Source organism: Podarcis erhardii (genome assembly GCF_964252035.2).
Source record: "Podarcis erhardii genome assembly, chromosome: Z".
Classification (NCBI taxonomy): domain Eukaryota; kingdom Metazoa; phylum Chordata; class Lepidosauria; order Squamata; family Lacertidae; genus Podarcis; species Podarcis erhardii.
The window spans coordinates 32,125,521-32,144,323 of NC_138504.1; the positions used below are offsets into that span (position 1 = coordinate 32,125,521).

The following is an 18,803-nucleotide window of genomic DNA, read 5'->3' on the forward strand; positions in this document are numbered from 1 at the left end:
AGTCATGGGTGTCTCCCCCTCCTGCAGTGACAATCTCGCCTCCTCCCTAGTCTCCCAGAACCAGTAGAGACATGAAGAGGGCAGAAAAGAGACTGGTGACACACAGTCTCTGATTGCTTGTGGGGGAGGGAGAGAAAGCCTGGAGATGTGGGGACTTAGGCAGTTGTGGGGATGGGGGGAACATCAGTCTCAGCTACTGCTTTGTGGGGGCAAGAGTTACCGGGGATGAACTGCTGTGTCATTAGGCATGACACTCCGACAAGTCTGAGCAGAATTTATTTATTACTACTTCAAGGAATTCTTTTTGAAATGAGCTCTTGGTCTTTTCAAGTTCTGTCTTCTTCAAATGAAATATTTACGAGCTCAGTTGGTAGAGCACAAGACTCTTAATTTCAGGGTCGTGGGTTTGAGGTACATGTTGGGCGGAAGGTTCCTGCATTGCAGGGGTTGGACTAGATGACTCTCATGGTCCCTCCCAACTCTACAATTCTGTTATTCTATGTGGGGAAATCCAAATGCTGTACTGACACCTCTTTTTGTTTTGGAATTTCCAGAAGCTTGTAGCAGGGTTGTATATTTTGGGGGTTTCTTCATTTTTGTAGTGTCCCTACACATAAATCATTATACATTTGGATTTTCTGCCCTTCCATGTTCAATTCTATTGTTTCTGTTGCTGCTTTCATAATTGCTTCTTTTCAGGAATAATGTGCAATTTTTGCTAATATATAGCACGGTTGATGGTGTTATATTGCACGGTTGGGAGGTGGTGCCAAAACCTTATGTACTCTCTTCACATTGTTTAAATTCACATTTAAGATTGGAAACTGCTGATTTAGCCAATTAACAAAAAAGACTTTTACTGTATATCTGTTTTCTCAATGCCTTGCAGAGTGCCTTTAAGTTGTAAATTATTTCATCTACTTGTATCTTCTAAGAACTGCATACAAAGTTGTTGGTCTGATGTTGTTTTAGTGAATCTCTTAATGGCAGATTTGTTGCTTATTCCTAGTACCGAAACCTCATTAGCTGAAGCAGACAATTAAGTAAATTTTGTAGATAAGTATTTCAGTTCCATTTTGATTTCGTCTCTGAAGTCTTTGAAGGCTGCATTCCATTCCGCTGCTAAATCTTTTTGAAATTGTTTTAAGAGGTCCTGGAAAGGTTCAAAGTCTTCTTTATTGAGACACGTTTTCGGAGCCATTGATCTTGCTTCTTCCTCACTTATGTCTGATCTTCCACTGTTATTTCTAGAGCTAAAATAGCTTCTGAATGCCATTTTTCTTTAGCTATTTGGAGTGAGATGGGCATACCTGTTTAGAGTCCAGTCCTTTCCCAGGTATCTTTTAGCTTTTAGAAGCTTATAATAGCTTATAATAGCTGGAGGGTTGGAGCTAACAGATTATTCCGCCATTTTAGACAATGATGTCACCTTCCTCTTAATTCTACTGTTATTGCTCCTTTTGTTTCTTACTAATTGAAATTTATTGTGTCACAATTTGAATTCCATAGAATAAAATGAAAATATGGGAATTAAAATAAGGAATAAAATAGTTACAAATCAATATGAATATTGAATGTGCCACAAATAAAGGTGTAAATGAACATAAGACATTTCTATCACATAAATTTATGTACATACTTGGTACATACGGTAATTTTTTAAATCTTTATGGAAAACAGGCCTATAGCTGACAGCCAACAGAATGTACCAAGTGTTGGCTGTGCAATACAGTCGACTCTCGCCTCATGCTGGGGTGATGTTCTGGGGATAGAATGCAAAGCCAAAATTGTGCATAGTCAAAACACATTGGATTCAGTGGCAGGTAGGATTCCCAGTCTTTTAACCCCCCCCCCTCACTTTCCATGTATTTATTTATTTGCCAAGCATGTAAAGCTGAATGTGTGCAAGTTGTGAGCTACCTTTATTGCAACACAAGCCTGGGTGTGTGCATCATTAGCTAAGTGGGGTTTTCTAAAATAAGAATTAAAAAAAATTGGCCGCTTTGCCTGCCTTTCACATGTTAAGATACAGGGCAGATTTCTTGAAATGCACCTTTTGCAGCCCTCTTTCATCTTTTGGATTTCAAGGTTTCAGCCTATTGTTCCTTTGGACTCTTTTGTTGTTGGGTACTTAAAATGTGTGAGCCTTTGGTGCATTCTGTTGGCTATGAGCCATAGACCATTTGGGGGGTAAAGCTTTTACTTTCCTGTATAGCTAACGGATAGAAATATATTGTGTTCACTTAGACCTGATTAGTATCAGCGATGACACTCTGTAGGTTTGGTATCTCCCGCCTTTAGCCACAAATCCAGATGTGTTGCTGAATAAAAAACCCCTCTCGCGGCCCCACCGCCACCCTTGACGGAACATGGGCGTACCCAGGATTTTTGTTGCGGGCGGGAGCAGAACCTCAGATTTGTATTTATTTGATTTAGGCTACGCCTATATGCAGGAACAGTTCGTTATACCCTCAACACTGATGGTGGATGTAGAAGAAGAGGCGCCAGGGTGGCTCCCAACACTCCTCACATTCGCAGGCAAACGTACGGAGAAGAGCCGAATTGTAAGGGGCCTCGGCTCAGTGGTAGAGCAGGCGCTTTGCTGAGGCAGCTAGAGCCCCCACCCCGTGTCCTGAGATTGGGGCAACTTCCCAGGAACACACACAAACCGGTATCCTGCCCAGGGCTTGATTTGCATTCCATGCCAGTGAATATTCGAGAGACAATATTGCGCCTGAGTACAGTATAGCTAGAATGCCTCTCTACTCCCGCCCGAAGCAGCAGCGGATCTTAGCAGGAGGAGCTCCCCCGTGGCTCCTTTTAGAGTAACAAGGGCTATTGGGGAACAGATGCACGTGAATGCCAATTCTCTGCCAGGTTTCAATATCCCACGGCGGCTCGGCTCAGCCCTGCCTAGTGGAGGGCGGAGCCTATTGTGGCTCGGCAGGCAGAAATCAACAGGTGAAGCAGCTTCCCCAGCAACGGGGAGAGAAACCTCGCCTGTGGACTGACTGCCTGCTTGCCTGCAGACGTCCTCCCTGTTGTGTTGCTTGGCTCTGAGCGCGCGGCTCGCTTGGCCTGCAGTGACCCGGCCCGGGCATGGCTATTTCGGGCTCGGCCGGCCCAGGCCAGCCTGCTGGAGCAGGGGGCGCGGGTAACCGCCCAGCCAATCGCGGCGCGGGGCGACGTCACGGGCGACGGATGCTTGGCCGCGGTAGCAGCAGCAGCAGCAGGTGCGTCAAAAAAAGTCCCGTTAAGAAAAGGGGGAAAAGATAAAGAAAGAAAAAAGAGAAGAGAGGGAAGCAGCAAGCAGGCCAAGCCCCTCCGGCATCTGCTCTCGCCCTCTGGCGGGAGGCCGAGGCAAATATTGAGGTGGGAGGCGCCTCTGAGCATGTGCTGAGTGCTGCCGCTCGCTGCCGAGGCGTTGCTCGCGAGGAGCCTTTAGCTTTGCGAGCTCCCTTGGAGCGGCCGAGCGTTGTCGAACAAAACTCTGAAGGTCTCCTCTGGTTCAAACCCGGAGTGGGGGTGGGGCTAGTGGGCCAGTGGGCCTTCCCTACTGCTTCCGGTAGACTGCTCCTAGCTACGGAAGTTTCTTTGAGTTACCTCGAGCGCGAAGAACGCTGGCGCACCTGGATGGGCTTCCTGCGTGTTCCTCATCACGTCTCAGGTGCATTCTGGTTGGAGGTGGTGGTGGTGGATTTAGTTATCTCTGTATCTCTCTCCCCCTCTTTTTGTAAAAGCTTTCCTGGCTTTTTGTGCTGCGAAGTTGTTTCAGCACATCGGCAAAGCCTCTTTCCCCTGCTGGCAAGGAAACAGCCAAGCCCAGAAGTCTTTCTCAGGACACAACAGAAGAACATTAAGAGAGCATCTGTGGGATAAGGCAAAAAGGGACCCATCTCTAGTCCAGGATCCTATTCTCACAATAGTCAAAGCCCCCTATGAACTTAAAGGTAAAGGTAAAGGTAAAGGGACCCCTGACCATTAGGGTCAGTCGTGACCAACTCTGGGGTTGCAGTGCTCATCTCGCTTTATTGGCTGAGGGAGCCGGCGTACAGCTTCCGGGTCATATGGCCAGCATGAGTAAGCCACTTCTGGCGAACCAGAGCAGCGCACGGAAACGCCGTTTCCCTTCCCGCCAGAGCGGTACCTATTTATCTACTTGCACTTTGATGTGCTTTCAAACTGCTAGGTTGGCAGGAGCAGGGACTGAGCAACGGGAGCTCACCCCGTCGCGGGGATTCGAACTGCCAACCTTCTGATTGGCAAGTCCTAGGCTCTGTGGTTTAATTCACAGTGCCACCCGCGTCCCTCCTATGAATTTAGCAATCCATATAGACTCCCTCTGGACCTGGAGGTTCCATACGAGCATAAGAGTCTTCCATAAGACCCTGTTGGATCAGTGGCACATCAGTGGCACAGCATCCTGTTCTCATAGGGGCCAACCAGATGCCCATTATGGGAAGTTCACAAGCGGAATTTGAGTATAAGAGCACTCTTCTCTCTCTTGTAGTTTCCAGCAACTGAGATTCAGAACCAGTTTTTGGAGACAGAAATAAATTGTGTTCTGTTATAGCTCGTTGTGATCCCATCTCTCTAAAGCAAAACATACGGACTCTACATCCCAGCCAGTGGGGCCCGCTTAGATTTGTGCCAGCAGCAATCCCTCCCTGCTCTCCCCTCCCCTGGGGGCTCCAGTCTTTGCTGCTTTTCTCCACCAGCCTGTAGTTGGGTGTGGCTCAGGGGGGCTAGTCTGTAGAGATTACACAACTCCTGGAAAAGCCACATAGGCCAGCAGCCATAGGAGCTTGAGGATGCTCAAAAGGACATCCTCTTCTTGAACCATGGTCAGAGGTAGGGACGCTTGTGAAAGCCAGTTGCTAGCAGCCACAGGTAGGGAGAGTGCTGCTGTTGCACTCAGAGTCCTGCTTGTAGAAGACTTCCCACTGGGGCATCAGGTTAGCCACTGTATGAACAGGAGGCTGGACTAGCTGGGCTCCCTTTGGCCTGATCCACTTATATCCAGGCTCTTATGATGTCCTCTTGTTTTTGGCAGACATTGGAGAAATTGCTTTGCTTGCATGCCTTACCTTGTTGGGTTGATTGATACCTAGGTTCCCTTGTGCCTTGGCAAAGAGCTGTATTGTGAACTCCTGAGGGCAGAGAAAGACTGCCTGTTGCTCCAAGCCAGCCCTTTGCCACAGGTTCACCAGCTTTTCTCTGCCAGTAAGGTGACCCAAGGCTTGGAAGAGGCTGTGCCCTTGATGCAGGAAGGAACAAGCCCACCTGCATTTGCCTTCACTGAGATGAATAGAGGTATAATAGAGGCCTGTGTGTTGGTAGCCCTCACCAGAAGAGCCAGGTGATCTTCATACTCTCTTTATTGCTCTCAAACCTTATTGCTGTTGTTAAACAGCACAAGAGCCTGGTAGTTGGATTCTTATTTATTTGTAAATAATATTTACATGCCATTGTCTTAAAAATGTATCACACTGGTTTATAGTAAAAACGTATGGTAAGTTGAAAGCAAACTAAAAGCAAAATAATTAAAAACAAACATCAATAGACCTTTTTGGGGGATGTAGTATTATTAATGTTTAGCCACACTTCCGCTTGTCTAGTGCCTAGAAAGTATGGGTCCAAGCAGTTTTCTGTTTGCCCCACTGCTTTTCCTGGGAAAACGACTGGATTGTGGCAAAACTCAGTCTGCAGAAAGCCTGATTGACATTTGCAGCCCTCTCCTGCTGCAGTCCCCCAGCATCCTGCCTCTGATGCTGAAGAGAGTTTGTTTGTTTGTTTGTTTGTTTAATATACTGTCCTATTCCCGCAGGTCTCAGGGGGTTCATAGGCAGCTTTATCCACTATTAATTTGACTAGCCTACCCCCCCCCCAAAAATGGCGGACCTTGGGGTCTCCATTGTACATCATTGCTGCAGTGCACCCAGGGCTCCATGCCCAGTGGGACTGCACCAGTTGGAATCCCCTAAATCTGTCTCTGGCCCCCCACCCTGCTTACAGTATCTCCCACCTGTTGCAATCTCCCATCAGCCCACCAGAGGGGGCCAGAAGAGCTCTTTCCTTATGTACTTGCTTGCTTCCTTTTGCATCTGTACAAAAGCCTTGGGCTGTATTATTCATCTTATTTCTTGCTCCCTTTTGTAGGGGAGTTTCTCTTTCTGGGCTCCCTGCATATGACAAGGGTAGACAATTCAGGGGGAGCTTGCTCAAGCGTTGAGCGCAGGGCCCATAAGGGCAGCCCAGCCTGAGCTGCTAATATCCTCAGCAGAAGCCTTGAAGGGGTTTCAGGCTGAATGAATGAGCATCATTCACGCTGAGGCTGGGTTAGGAGAAGTGGGTGCTGCAGGAGCCCTTGGGTGGAGGGCTTATTGGTGGTGGTGCTGAGGCCCCACAGGGGCTCCAGCGGAGATGCTAGCTTTTAGGAGGCTGGTGGAGGCTTCTGACCTGAATTTTTGTCTCTCATCCTCTCTGATGGAAAAAGCCTTGGAGCTCCTTCTTTCTCAGTGCACCCATAAAAAGAACAAAGCTGTGGGTTTAAAATTTCTTTATTTTTATTTACCAAGCAAATGTATTTTGGACGAGTATTTCTGCCAGTCTGCACAACTGACCCTGAAGCTTACTCTGTTTAACATGTCAAGCCTTGTGGTTGTTTGCATTATTAAAAGCAGTGCATAAACAAAGCTTCTAGTGAAGTTCCTGGAAGGGAAAAAAATCCCTTCCTAAAACCTCAGGCCTGACCATCCAAAGCACCCTGAGCAAAGGGTCCGAGAGAGCAAGGTGAGCAAGGGGGGGGGGAGGTGGATGCACTGGTCACCTGCTCCAGCCTTTGAGAGAAGGGGCCATAATGAAATAAGCAGCATCTGACTGGCTACTGTAAGAACAGGATGCTGAGCTAAATAGGGGGTCCTTTCAGCCTGATGCAGCCACAGGGCTTTTCTGATTTTCTTAAAGATCGGGAACAGCCTAGTGTCCAGCGACTGCTGTTGTCCTCTCCGACCATTGGCCATGCTGGCTGATGGAAGTTGGGGCCCAAGACGTCTGAGCAAAGGCTGGGCCCAAACCATGTGAAGCTTGATAGATAAAGGAGAGTGGTGATGTAACGGTTAGAGTGTTTGGTCTAGAACATGGAAGAGACCAGAGTTCAAATCCGCACTTGGCTATATGAACTTCATTGGGTGACATTGGGACCAGTGACCCACCTTACAAGGTTGTTGTGAGCATAAAATGGAAGGGGCAGAGGAGTGGAACTACATATGTCACCTTGAGCTCCTTGGAGGAAAAGTGGGTTCTAAATGCAATAAATTCAGAGCTGCAGCTCCAATGTCATGGGTATGCATTGCTTGTGGAAGATTGCAGTCAAATCCAACAAGGCATGCTGCTAGCTAGTAAGTTTAGAGGTATGCAACCACAGAGCTGTATTGAGGAGAGGCAGAGACTCAGACCATAGAAGGAGCATATGCAACTTCCTTCCCCCTCCATTTTCTCTCTCTCTTCTCTGCAAGAGCCACGATAGCCATGGGCAGAATATGCCATCTGTGGATTCACATCCATGTTGAACATCCATTTTAGGGAGAGGAGCAGCCCCTCAAGGCATATGTGAAGCCTGGAGAGCATCTCTTTGAGAGCACTTAAAGGTAGTCGCTGAATAGGCTTTTTTTTGCCTGCAGGAGCAGGAGATATGTGGTCAGTGAGATTCCCTGCCCAATGCATAGGAACACCCAGTCCTTCTGAAGGGATTAATCTTGGTTTCCCCTTTTAATTTTTTAACAGGAAGGAGGTGTCGTGCTCCATAAGTGTAACTGCCCCCCACTGCCTTGATCCCTGGGGCTAAGGAAGAGAGAACAGATGTGGCCCATTTGGAGCATGCAGCTGGAGAAGGCTTCCTGCGACTTGGGCTTCACCGAAGCCATCAACAAAAGGATGCAGGTCCCCAGCCGGCTGAAGGTGGCAGAGGACCCCAGTGCAGGAGACCTGCAGGGGGTGACCCCGAAGGACTGCCCCCCATCCTACCAGATGCACATCCCTGACAGGATCCTTGTGGCAGGTAGGGAGAAGTGCCTGCTGTACACTAGGGAGTGAGATGGTGGATGAGATAGAACCCTTCTGTGCCGCATCTGTGCACTGGGGTATTGTATAGAGCAGGGATGGGGAACCCCAGACTCCGGGAACTGAATGCACCAAAGCTTTACCTGGCCCTTAGGGGACAGTCTCTGCAGGCCACACCCCTCCCCAGGCCACAACTCCTGCCTGCCCTTCTCTGTATCCCTCCTGGTTGGAAGGTGCCTTTGAACTAAGATGACAAGTCTTCTTGCTTGCCTGGATGGAGAGTGGTGTGTGTGTGTGTGTGTGTGTGTGTGTTTGGTCCCACACACCCTTTGGCCAACCCACTCCTGGAAGGGAACATGCCCCCTGGGCTGAAAACACCACCCCTCTGGTGTAGGGTAAGGTCTGAAGGCAAAAGCACTTGGTGCTGAAGCTCAAAGGTGAAGATGTCCCTGGGTCCATGCAGACAAGGGGGTGATTGTGGGAATCGTGCTGTCTACAGAGGCAAGCTTTTCACAGCACAACCCACAAAATCCCATCAGTATCAAAATGCCTGCCTGTATTCCTGCATCTGCCAAGAAAACCTCAGGTGTATGGAGCAAGGTGGTGGAGACCAGCACCAGATTCTGGATAAAAGCCCTTTTTGGTCCCTGCAGGGAGATTGTACAGAGTGGTATTCCATCTGTGGGGTTATGTGGACAGCCTGCCATCAGCTGCCTTGCAGGGCAGATGGAGGTCCTTCCCCATCCCTCTCTCATCTCTTCTTTCCTCTGTAGAAATGACAACGAATGCTGCTGTCCAGCCTCACTTCCTTAGCCAGCTGTCGCACCAGCCCCCAATTCTTGAGGAGCCTCTGCTGGAGCCAGCCATCCAGCCAGCCATTTATGGAGAGCACCCCTTCCTCACCTTCATCTCTGGACCTGGATCCCCAAGGCGCAAACGGCTGGTACTGTGCTCAGGACAGGTTGAGGCAATAGCCACAGTTTTGGGAGGGATGCAGGAAGGTCCCCAAGGAGCCATGGGGTGGAGTTGTCAGGATCTAGTCTCATGGGCCACCTGTCAACCACCCAAAGTCACAATAGCACCAGGTGCTTCCAAGTCCCATAGTTGGGACTTCAAAGAACCATGTGCAGCCAGCACACTTTGGCTCCTCAGCCCATCAGCTCTCCCACTTTGAGGCTCTCATTTGTTGCTTGACGGCCCATCTCTCTCTGCCCCTCACCTCACCTTATATATGATGTCAGGTGCAAGGCAGGTGGGCATGACTCATGGGGAATGTCCACTTGGGCCATATTTGAAACCCTGTAAGGCCAAGATTGACCCATGGGGTGGGGGTTCCCAACCCCTGCATAGGTGGGTCTCTGAGGAGAGAATCTCCCTTCATGCAACTGCAGTGTGAGGAACAACAGGCAGGACCAGGTAAGCCTTTTAACGGGGGGCACCTGCAACAGGTTTTAATGGGGGGAGGGAGGCACTTCATGCAGAGATTTAGCACGGTGCTCTGTGGAGCCGCTTCCCCCTCCTTTAAAAGGAAGTGGAGCTAAGGGAAAGCTGTGGGGAGACAGGAGGGGGGATTAGTTAGGAGGGGAGGGCAAAGGGGTAGGTGGGGTTGCAAAGTGGTTTAAGCAGGGGTGGTAGACCCTAGTGTGTGGATTTATATTGTGTGTCTGCCGCACAGACCCTTTGGCAGTGCTGGCTGGTGTGACATGGTGGATGTGCCATGGGGGCCCCCCAAAGAGACCTGGTGGCACTGCTTAGGGATGGTGACCAGCGGTGTTGCCTTTTGTGGCAGCACTAGGGAATAGTGTTCCCTGCCAGGCTGCTCTGTCCTACTGGGCTCCAAGTGCACCTGGAGTGACTGCCCGTGGTCCATGTTGCCTAAGGGCAACCATTTTTGGAGAAAAGGGGTCCTGCCTTTAGCCCCCCAGCTGGAGCTTTGACTCTTGCCCCCTCACCCAGGCACATCAAAGCAGGGCCAGAAAGGAGAGGGTGCTGGCGAAGAATCCTCACCGGGGCTTGGGAACTCTCGACCAGAGGCAAGACTGGTAAGGGAAAGCTGCGGAGTGGCTTTGGTCAGGTCCTTCTTGAGTGTCCTGCTGCCCTTGTGGGGCGGGCAGAGGTGGGGTGTTGGGCTTTAGGGGCATTTGCAGCCTCTCTCCCTTGCTCATCCATCCTCCCAGGTGGGAGCCTGCCTGCCTCCCCAGACACATGCCAAGGGCTCCTGGCATGTTCAGTGGAGGTGGTGGCATCTTCTGGGGTAGCTGTGCCAAGGCAAAGCAGGTGCTGGCAGAGCCTTTTCTGACCGAGGTGCAGGTTGTGGCTGCTCTGGAGGCCAGGATGTTCCCTTCTGGTGCCAGAGGAAGTGACCACTCGGTTGTCTCCCTGTGCCCCTGCAGGCAGAAGCCAAGTGCACCGCCCCCTGCCTCCTCCACCCCCCAGCTTCCTCCGTTCCCTTTGGAGGGAAGGATCTACTCCCTGCAGAATGTCCTTCAGGTGCTGTGGTTCCTGGGGCACCAGATGTTCCAGCTGTTTTGCAAGCCTGGCCAAGCCCAATGCAGGTGATTCTCTCCGGCTTTGCTCAGGGCAGCATGCAGCTGGCTGGGATGTGTGCGAAGCAGGAGGGTTGTATGGTGCACCAGCTGCGCCTCTGGTTGGCAGTGGGTGCTTCCAGCTGGCTGGGCCTCTCTTTCTTGCCCTGGTGGCATGTCCATTCTCACAGCCCAGTCTACGCTCTGCTTTCCTGGGTTCCACATCTGCATGGCCAGCTCCAGCATTGTTGGAGTTGATGACGAAGAGACCATTGTCCTGGGGATTGTAAGAGTTTTGTGGGTAGAACTTTGCCTTCAGACCCAAGGTAGGATTCCAAAACTCCACCAAAAGGTGATTGGGGGGCTGCAACCCATGTGTATGCTGCAGCTTCAGCACATTTTCACACTTGGGGGGCTTTTATTTTGTATTTATTTGACCCTGTGGGGAGGGCCAGAAAGAGGGTCATGGAGTTTTGCCAACTCAGGCCTGGAAATATCCCCCCCTCTCCCTTTGGCTTCTTGGACTTGACCTCACGAGTGAACCCCAGTTGAAATCATGAAGATGAATCCCTTGGACAGTTCAGAAAAGCTTTGGTGATAAATTCGGGAGCTTCTTGTGCACTATTTGTACAATGGGTGGATAGGTGGATCTTGTCCCTTGTTTCTTAAAGAGGTCCCCCTACCTGACGGGCTACCTGTGGGTTGTCTCTGGGCCCACCCAATCGGTGTTATAATTTTATTATTTATATGCCACCCATCTGACTGGGTTGCCCTAGCCACTCTGCGCAGCTTCCAGCAAAATACCAAAACACTAAAAAACACCAAACGTTAAAAACTTAGGCCCTCGGGGAGAAGGTGGGGGCTTAGGCAAGATAAATAAATAGTAATAAATAATTTTATTATTTATATGCATAGGACCTCCTTAGTAGTGGCACCCACCCTGCGGAGCACCCTCCCATCAGATGTCAAGGAGATGAGTAACGATATAACCAACTGGTTCAGTCATACTGGGTGCAGAGCCTGGGGTGGGGGCCACAGGGGCACCACAACTATAATGTAGGATGGAAGGCGAGAGGCAGTAGGGAGCGCCAAATTCTGGCGTTGCACAGGTCACCTGAGATTTGAGACCCCAAGGTCTGCTACTGGCACACTTGTGCAGGTAAAGGAGGGGAAGGAAGGAAGCCTGAGGAAACCAGAGAGTGGTTGTTCTGCCTTCTGGCCTTGACAGCCTTTGCGCCCTAGGCAGAATGAAGCAGTGAGCTCAGAAGGCAGGTTGTAGGCAGCAGCCATGGCAATCTGGATGCCAGCAGTGATGTTCCTTCTAGTTGGCCTGGACTGACTTGCATCATCACCCTTTCCAAATGCATACTGGGAGAGCTGTATCCATCCATCCATCCATCCAGAGAACCATCCTATGCTACAGGGGGAGGCTTCCTCTGCATTAGAACCAGCAAAGCTTCATAACTCATGGAGACATTTAACCAGAGGAGATCTCTATCTGATGTCTCGGCCTTCACGGTCAGAGGCAGTGGTGCTTCCAGATGCCAGCTGCTGCAAACCACAGGAGGGCTTTTGTGCTCGGCTCCTACTTGCTGGTTTCCCATTGTGGCATCTGGTTGGCCACTGAGAGGAGGCTGGACTAGGTGGGTCCCCTTTGACTTGACCCAGCAGGGCTCTTCTCATGAGTAGGCAGAGAAGTGGCTAGCAGGTGTCACGTGGCCACACTACTGCATCGGTCAGAGAACTGGCACCGACTAGCAGTGGTCAGCAAGGAAACAGAGAGGTGTCGGAGGGGAGAGCTAAGTGTGCTGTCTGTGTGACCTGCTTTGCACCTCCTTGGCTTCTCCTGCTGCTCTCAGGTGTGGTGGTGGAGCCTGTCACTCCAGCAATGTTTAAGCCGAATTCAGCTTGTGCATCTTCTGTGGCACGGGGTGGTGTCATCTCACCTGAACAAAATGTCTTGGGCTGGCCTAGCTTTGGGGACTCATCATGTCTCTCTCACCCCTTCAAAACCTCTTATGCAGCTGCACCTCATCAGCTGTCCCCATATTTTCTCTCAAGCTCTTGTTTTCTCCTCCCACCTTTTAGTTCCCTGCAAAAAAGTGTGGCCTCAGAGAGCTCTCCGGAGGACTTCGGCACCACAGAGGCTCTGGCAATGAAGAAGCAGGTGATGGTTTATTTATTTGTGAAAATATTTATATGCTGCTATTCGTTTTTGTTTTTTATTTAAAAAAAATATACAGCGATTATACATGACACTATATTAGACTTAGAATTGGAAATCAGATGCTGTGGGAAGATGTCTTCTTAACTGCCTGCATAAGCTTGACAGAACAGAGACATTTTCAGCAGGCATTTAAAAGTGGCAGGGTGTTCCACAGAACTGGGCCAAAGACAGTAACAGCTGAGTTTTTCTCTGTTGCCAAAAGAGCCTCACCAACTCAGAGAATGACGCTCCTGCCAATGATGGGCTAGAATGGAAGGGTTCAGGCACACAGGACCTTGAGCTTGGTTCAGTTTAGGTGGGCAGACAGTGCAGGCATTTTAACAAGCTATTGCATGTTCTCGGCCTGGTGCCCCCATCAGTGATCTGGTCCATCAGCAGATAGTGGAGGGGGGGGGAGGGAGGGGAAGCACAGTAAGTGACATATTTGTCTTGTTCCCCTGCATGGGATTGTGCTTGCCCTCTTGTTCTGGTGGATGGGCTTTGAGTGTTGTTGCCCTTCCCTCTGGTGAGGCTTTTCCCTCTCACTGTGTCCTTTTTTAAAAATAAATAAATAAATAGTATTTATTCAAATTTTAAAGATTACAAAGAGAAAAAATAAAAAATAAAAAAATAAAAATAAAAAAGACAGAAAAAATATAAACAATTGAAAAAAAACACACAGATCAAACCTTTACATCACTTGCTTTCATTCCCTCTCACTGTGTCCTTCCCCAGCAAGGCTTTTCCCTCAATGGCCTCTGTTTCACATAGCAACCTGAGGCTGACCTCCTCTCTGTTGCTCTTTTCTTCTCTGGGCTGTAGCTGATGAAGATCGCAGGGCGGCTTCAGCACCTGGAGAAGCAGCGTATGGGCTGGCACCAGAAGGAGCTGCTGTTCTACTCTGTGCTGGCCTCTTCCTGCCTTCTCAACATGTGGCTTTGGCACAAAAGATGAGGAAGATACCCTGCTGCCAGCAGTCAACCTTGTGCTTGTTAGTTTTCACTGAACACTTGCCTAGGTGTCCTGGGGCTTCCTTGTTTTGGGTTGCAGCCAAAAGGGAAATGGGCTGGAGGGGATGTGCCTTGTGTGTGCAGAAGGAGGAAGGCCAGAAACTGGGCAGGGCTGGGGGTCCTCCAGAGGGCAGCTACTCCTTAGTCGGGACTCGCCTTTCTTTTGAATATGGCTTCATATGTGTGATTCATCCAGGCATGATGTGATATACTTTCTTTAGGGAGGGGTCCAAGGCAGCTCTAGCTGCAGTTATGATGATGGGGTTTCACCGATACAAGGGATGTTGAGTTGCCTTAAGATGATGGCTTCGGGGTAAGTGTGGGTTGGTGTGCTTCTTAATGCTAGTTACCATTAAGGCAGAGTTGGGGAGTGAAGGAGAAGGATCAGGTTCTCACCTGCAGGAGGGTTGATGGGAACAAGAAGGGTAGGAAGAGATCACTGGAAAGTCTCAGGACCTCAGATCCTATAGTAAAATAGACTTAAAGCAGTGGGCAGTATTTGTGGCCAGCTTCTGATAGTACAGGAGTAGGACTGAGCCAAACAGTCCCTGGGAAGGTCACAACCCCAGGGTTTCTCCAAGGCTTCTCAGGGTCCTTCAGCACATGCCAAGTTCTCCTTAGTGCTCTGATGGTTTCCTGGCCAGTGGGCCTGTATGTAACAGTTAGGGTGTCCTAAAATACGAATAAAATTTATGGTAAAGAGCTTCTGCCTCTGTCTCTCTCTGTGTGTGTGAGTGATGAAAAGGAGGGGTGGTGTCGGAAGAAGGTCTGTTTCTTCCCTGGGCTCCTATTGTGCCCACAGTCATTGGCATCAAATGCCTCAGCCTCCCAGCTCTCCACAAAATACAGCAGGGCATGCTTGGCAAGGAAATTGGGCAGCTCTGCAACCTTGCAAAATGATTCAAAGTTTGGAGTGAGACAGTGGCCAAAATAATTAACAGAGCATGAAATAACATGAGAGAAAAGCAAGCTGCAAAAGTCCACTGGCTCTTCAAGATGGTCTGATGAAGTTGATTCCCCCATAAATGCAACATCCTTTATATCTTGGGGGTAGAATCCCATCCATAGGGAGAGAGAGGCTGTGACAGTGTGAGGCAGGTCATACACATGGGGGAAACTTTTAGGAATCAGTGCTGGGGTGTGTGTGATTATCATTGCTTCGCCTTGGAAAGGGAACAGGTGTGAATTGGAAGTGGCTTTCTCTTGAGTTCCAGTCAGGCAGATTTAACTAGAGTGTTGGTGGTAGTGCTTCAGGCATGGTCTGTCCATATGTGGAACAATGGTATCTTGGCATGAGGAAATGGGAGTGAAGAGATACAGGCAGGATTTGGGCCAGGCATGGTGACTCTGGTCTCTTTACACTGAACCCCAGTTGCTGGAAACCACAGGAGGGGAGAAGGCTCTTGTGCTCACATTCTTCTCCCTGGTTTTCCACAAACATCTGTTAGGCCACTGTGAGAACAGGATGCTGGCCTAGACGAGGGCTCTCCTTATCTCTCCTTATCTCCCTGTTCACCTAGCCTGGAGAGATGTTTTTGCAACTTCTCCCACCCTGAGCAAACTGGCATCATCAGTGAATGTGGCCACCTCAATGCTCATCCCTAACTCCTGGTCACTGATGCACAAGGCAAAAAAGCACAAGGGCTTTCTTCTTACCCCTTACATGGTGGACCCCACTTCTTGCATCCCCAGGTTGGGAGAGGATTGTCCATTTTTTTGTTTCTGCCTCTCTGGCCCCTCCCACCATGAAGAGCCTTGGCCATTTGCTCTGCCCCCTGGACTGACAGAGCCCACCTCACTAACCATTGGGGCGGTGTGTTTATTTGTTGCCAAAGGATGCACATTTCAGAGAAGACATGAGTAGCGCAAGGTGGTTGCTTGAGGGGGCACGGTGGACTCTCCAGTAAGTCTCTGACTGTCGCTTACATCAGGCAAAGTGAGAACAGCACTGGGGGTGTTGTGCCCCCACTTCCTGTGATTCTGCTGGGAACAATCCAGCCAAAGGGAAGCTGGATCTCTATGGGAAAAAGAAGCACAGAAGCTGGGAGAGAGAGGGGTGAGAAGAGACCATGCTCCTGTTAGGTAGGTAGGTTGGCAGCCACCTGAACAGAAGTGGGAGTGCAAGGGAGGCCTAAAGATGAGCTGCTCGTCATGCCTTGAAACAACATACTTGTCCCCCCTGAGTGAGCTGCCTGGTGCATGCCTCAGTTTCCCCTCTGTAATCCCCTCTGTTTATTCAGCCAATCTGGGAAGCAACAAGCATGTTTAACATTCTCATGCTGCCCTTCCTTCAGCTGGCATTTTGCCTGAGCTGCCACTGCCGCTCACTTTCATCTTTCCCCAGGAGAGGAGGGTTGTTGTGTGTTCGGGAGTGTGTTTTGCAACAGAAGAGCACCAGGAGGCCAGAGGCATGCTTCAAAGGAGTGGCAACCAGAGGGCAGCTACTGCTGCTCCAGCTTAGGATTCCTCTGCCATCTGCCGCACATACAAAGTGCCCCCCCCCCGAAGCAGATTGAGGATCTCCTTTGCAGCAAACAGCAAGCCCTGGGGAGAGGAAGAAGATGGAGGTGGGGGTAGGGGTCTTCCTCCAGCAGACTTGGCACTGGGCTCTGAGTCTACCACATAAATGCAGGTTCAGTTCCAGACCACCGGAGTAAAGCGAATACAGTCATACCTCGGGTTGAATACGCTTCAAGTTGAGCGCATTCGAGTTGCACTCCGTGGCAACCCGGAAGTAACGGAGTGCGTTACTTCCGGGTTTCGCTGCTTGCGCATGTGCAGACGCTCAAAATGATGTCACGCGGATGCGCAGAAGTAGCGAAAAGCGATGCGCGCATGCGCAGATGTGCTGTCGCTAGTTACGTTTACCTCTAGATGTGAACGGGGCTCCGGAACGGATCCCGTCCGTATCTAGAGGTACCACTGTATCACAGTGGGCTGTGGTCTTCTTTCCCCTGGAAGCAACTGGGCTGCCTTCAGGGGCACCTGTGTCCAAGAAAGGAGCAATATCTGTGAAGCACAATCCCTTAGCCTAACCTACCTCACAGGGTGTCATGAAGATAAAATAGGGAGTGGGAAGCCGCATGCTCCACCTTGAGCTCCTTTGAGGAAAAGGGAGAAACAAATATGGTATGCATGTGTGTATTTACCATACACACACACATATATATGGACAAACACGTGCCTATTTGCAACAATTACAGATGGTTTGCAGTGATAATTTTATGCAAGAGATAGCTTGGTAGAGCATGAGGATATTAATCCCTGGTTCATGGGTTCAAGCCCAAAATGGGACAAAAGATTCCTTCATTGCAGGGGGTTGGACTAGATGCTCCTCATGATCTCTTCCAACTCTATGATTCTTAAGAGTGGCATGTGTCCCCCAGAGAGGATGTTTCTTACCAGGTGATGCCTTCTGCCACACACAGAGACCCATCATCTAGAAAGAAAAAGAAAAACAACAACAAGTGAATGCTTTTGGCTTCAGGGTTGACTAACTGATCAATTAATCAAACAGAAACTCAGACAAGGGAATCCCTCCTAAGATTTATTTAGTCAAATGACAGTCCTAAAGGTAACCTGATGACATTAGCTGTCAAAGGATTTTGGAAACTGCCACAGCAAAACAGATGATTTGCAGGACCCCCAGTGCCTGCCTTCAATCCTTCAGCACGTTCCTGCATTCCTGACTCACGCTCCCATTCTGAAAGAAGAGGGGCTGCACTTTTGCGAGCTAAATAATAGGTCCATCTTTTGGGGCACAGGTCCAGTTCAGTAAACTACCCAGGCCTTATCAAATAAGCTCCGTAGGGAGGCAGCAGTGTGAAAGGGATCCTTTGGGACTAGCTGCCTTGCTAAACTGAAATCAGAGGAAGGGTTAACCAGCTGAGGCAATAGGCGAGGAAGAGCCTCTTTCATCCCTTAGGCATAAAGGCTTGTGGAGCACACCTTTGCTCAGAGTTGGAGGCATGTGCGCTGCAGCAAGAAGTGCAGGTAAACTCCTGGCTCCTAGATGTATGCTTTAGCTTGCAGTTTAGTTGGTTAGGCCCCTGTGCTGCTATGGCCAGCAAGCTCTATATGTGGTGTGTGTGTGTGTGTGTGTGTGTGTGTGTGTGTGTGTGTGTAGCTGCTCCTTCATGCCACAGACCATGTTGGGCATCAGCTTATTTTCTGCCATCCCAGCCTGCTGAAGAAGACCCTCCAAACCCCTTGGGATGACTCCTGGATGATCCCAGCAGCCTCCTGAAGGAACAGAGCGAGAGTGCCACTCACCACTTACGCCGAAGGGTTGCAAAAGAAAACTGAGGCCCAGAGAGTGGGGTTGCTCCACGCTGCCACCAATACTCATTGAAACCAGCTGAAACCAGCTGCCAGTCCTGCTGCCTTGCCCTGTTCTCATGCTGGGTTTGACCCTGAGACAGAGCCGTGTGCAGGACCCCTGACTAGTGAGTAAAAGTGTGTTTGGGGAGAGGGGGTGGCCAAACCCTTCCTGCCCTAGACGGGGGTGCGGTGTTGGTGTTTCCCCCTGCCCTTTGCACTGGGGTGCTTTGCAGTAGCTATGAGTTTTGTAATGCCTTTCTTGATGTTTCCTGTTTCCTCCCGCAAGGGCAACCTGAGCCCTTGCTCTCTTTTAGAGCCACCTTGTGATGGGGTGGGCGAGAGGCATTAATTCTATTCCTAGCTGGCTGTTGGACAGGTTCTGTACAAACAAATGCAGTCAGTGTGCCTGTGTGTGTTTCCGTGGGGCCTTTCGTCTTCTGCCCATGCCAGGAAACAGTTGTACGTTACCCATGGCAAAGAGACATAGAGAGAGGGGATCCAAGAATCTGGAAATAAATAAGAACCAACCAGTGAATAATGTCTGCTCAATAATGCTGACAAGGTTTTGTTAGTTAGTAGTTAACCAGGGGACGGTCACCAGCTGACAAGCCTCTTTCCTTCTCTCTTTGGCTTCCAACTGACTTCTTCCTGCTTCCGCAACAGACTCTTCCAACTGCCCCG

The 18,803-nt window shown here is 49.8% G+C and overlaps 1 protein-coding gene and 1 long non-coding RNA gene across 5 annotated transcripts; one reads left to right on the top strand and one right to left on the bottom strand.

Annotated features, from left to right (window-relative positions):
* Positions 1–3,643: 3,643 nt before the first annotated feature.
* LOC309333544 (mitochondrial fission factor-like) lies at positions 3,644–14,505 on the top strand. 4 transcript variants are annotated; one of them, XM_081847221.1, is made up of 7 exons: positions 3,644–3,667; positions 7,786–8,059; positions 8,835–9,004; positions 10,018–10,103; positions 10,455–10,616; positions 12,675–12,753; positions 13,615–13,869. In XM_081847221.1, the coding sequence occupies exons 2-7, from the start codon at positions 7,861–7,863 to the stop codon at positions 13,744–13,746; spliced, it is 828 nt and encodes a 275-aa protein (XP_081703347.1). In that variant the 5' UTR covers positions 3,644–3,667; positions 7,786–7,860; the 3' UTR covers positions 13,747–13,869. The 4 variants fall into 4 exon arrangements, with proteins under 4 accessions (XP_081703347.1, XP_081703345.1, XP_081703348.1 ...); XM_081847219.1 differs by lacking the exon at positions 10,018–10,103 and having other exon boundaries at positions 13,615–14,505; XM_081847222.1 differs by lacking the exon at positions 10,455–10,616.
* Positions 14,506–16,989: 2,484 nt separating this feature from the next.
* Positions 16,990–18,803, bottom strand: LOC309333614. Its single transcript, XR_014152589.1, has 2 exons — positions 18,651–18,803; positions 16,990–17,241 (listed from the first exon to the last, which is right to left on the bottom strand). It is a non-coding gene; the product is annotated as an uncharacterized lncRNA (long non-coding RNA).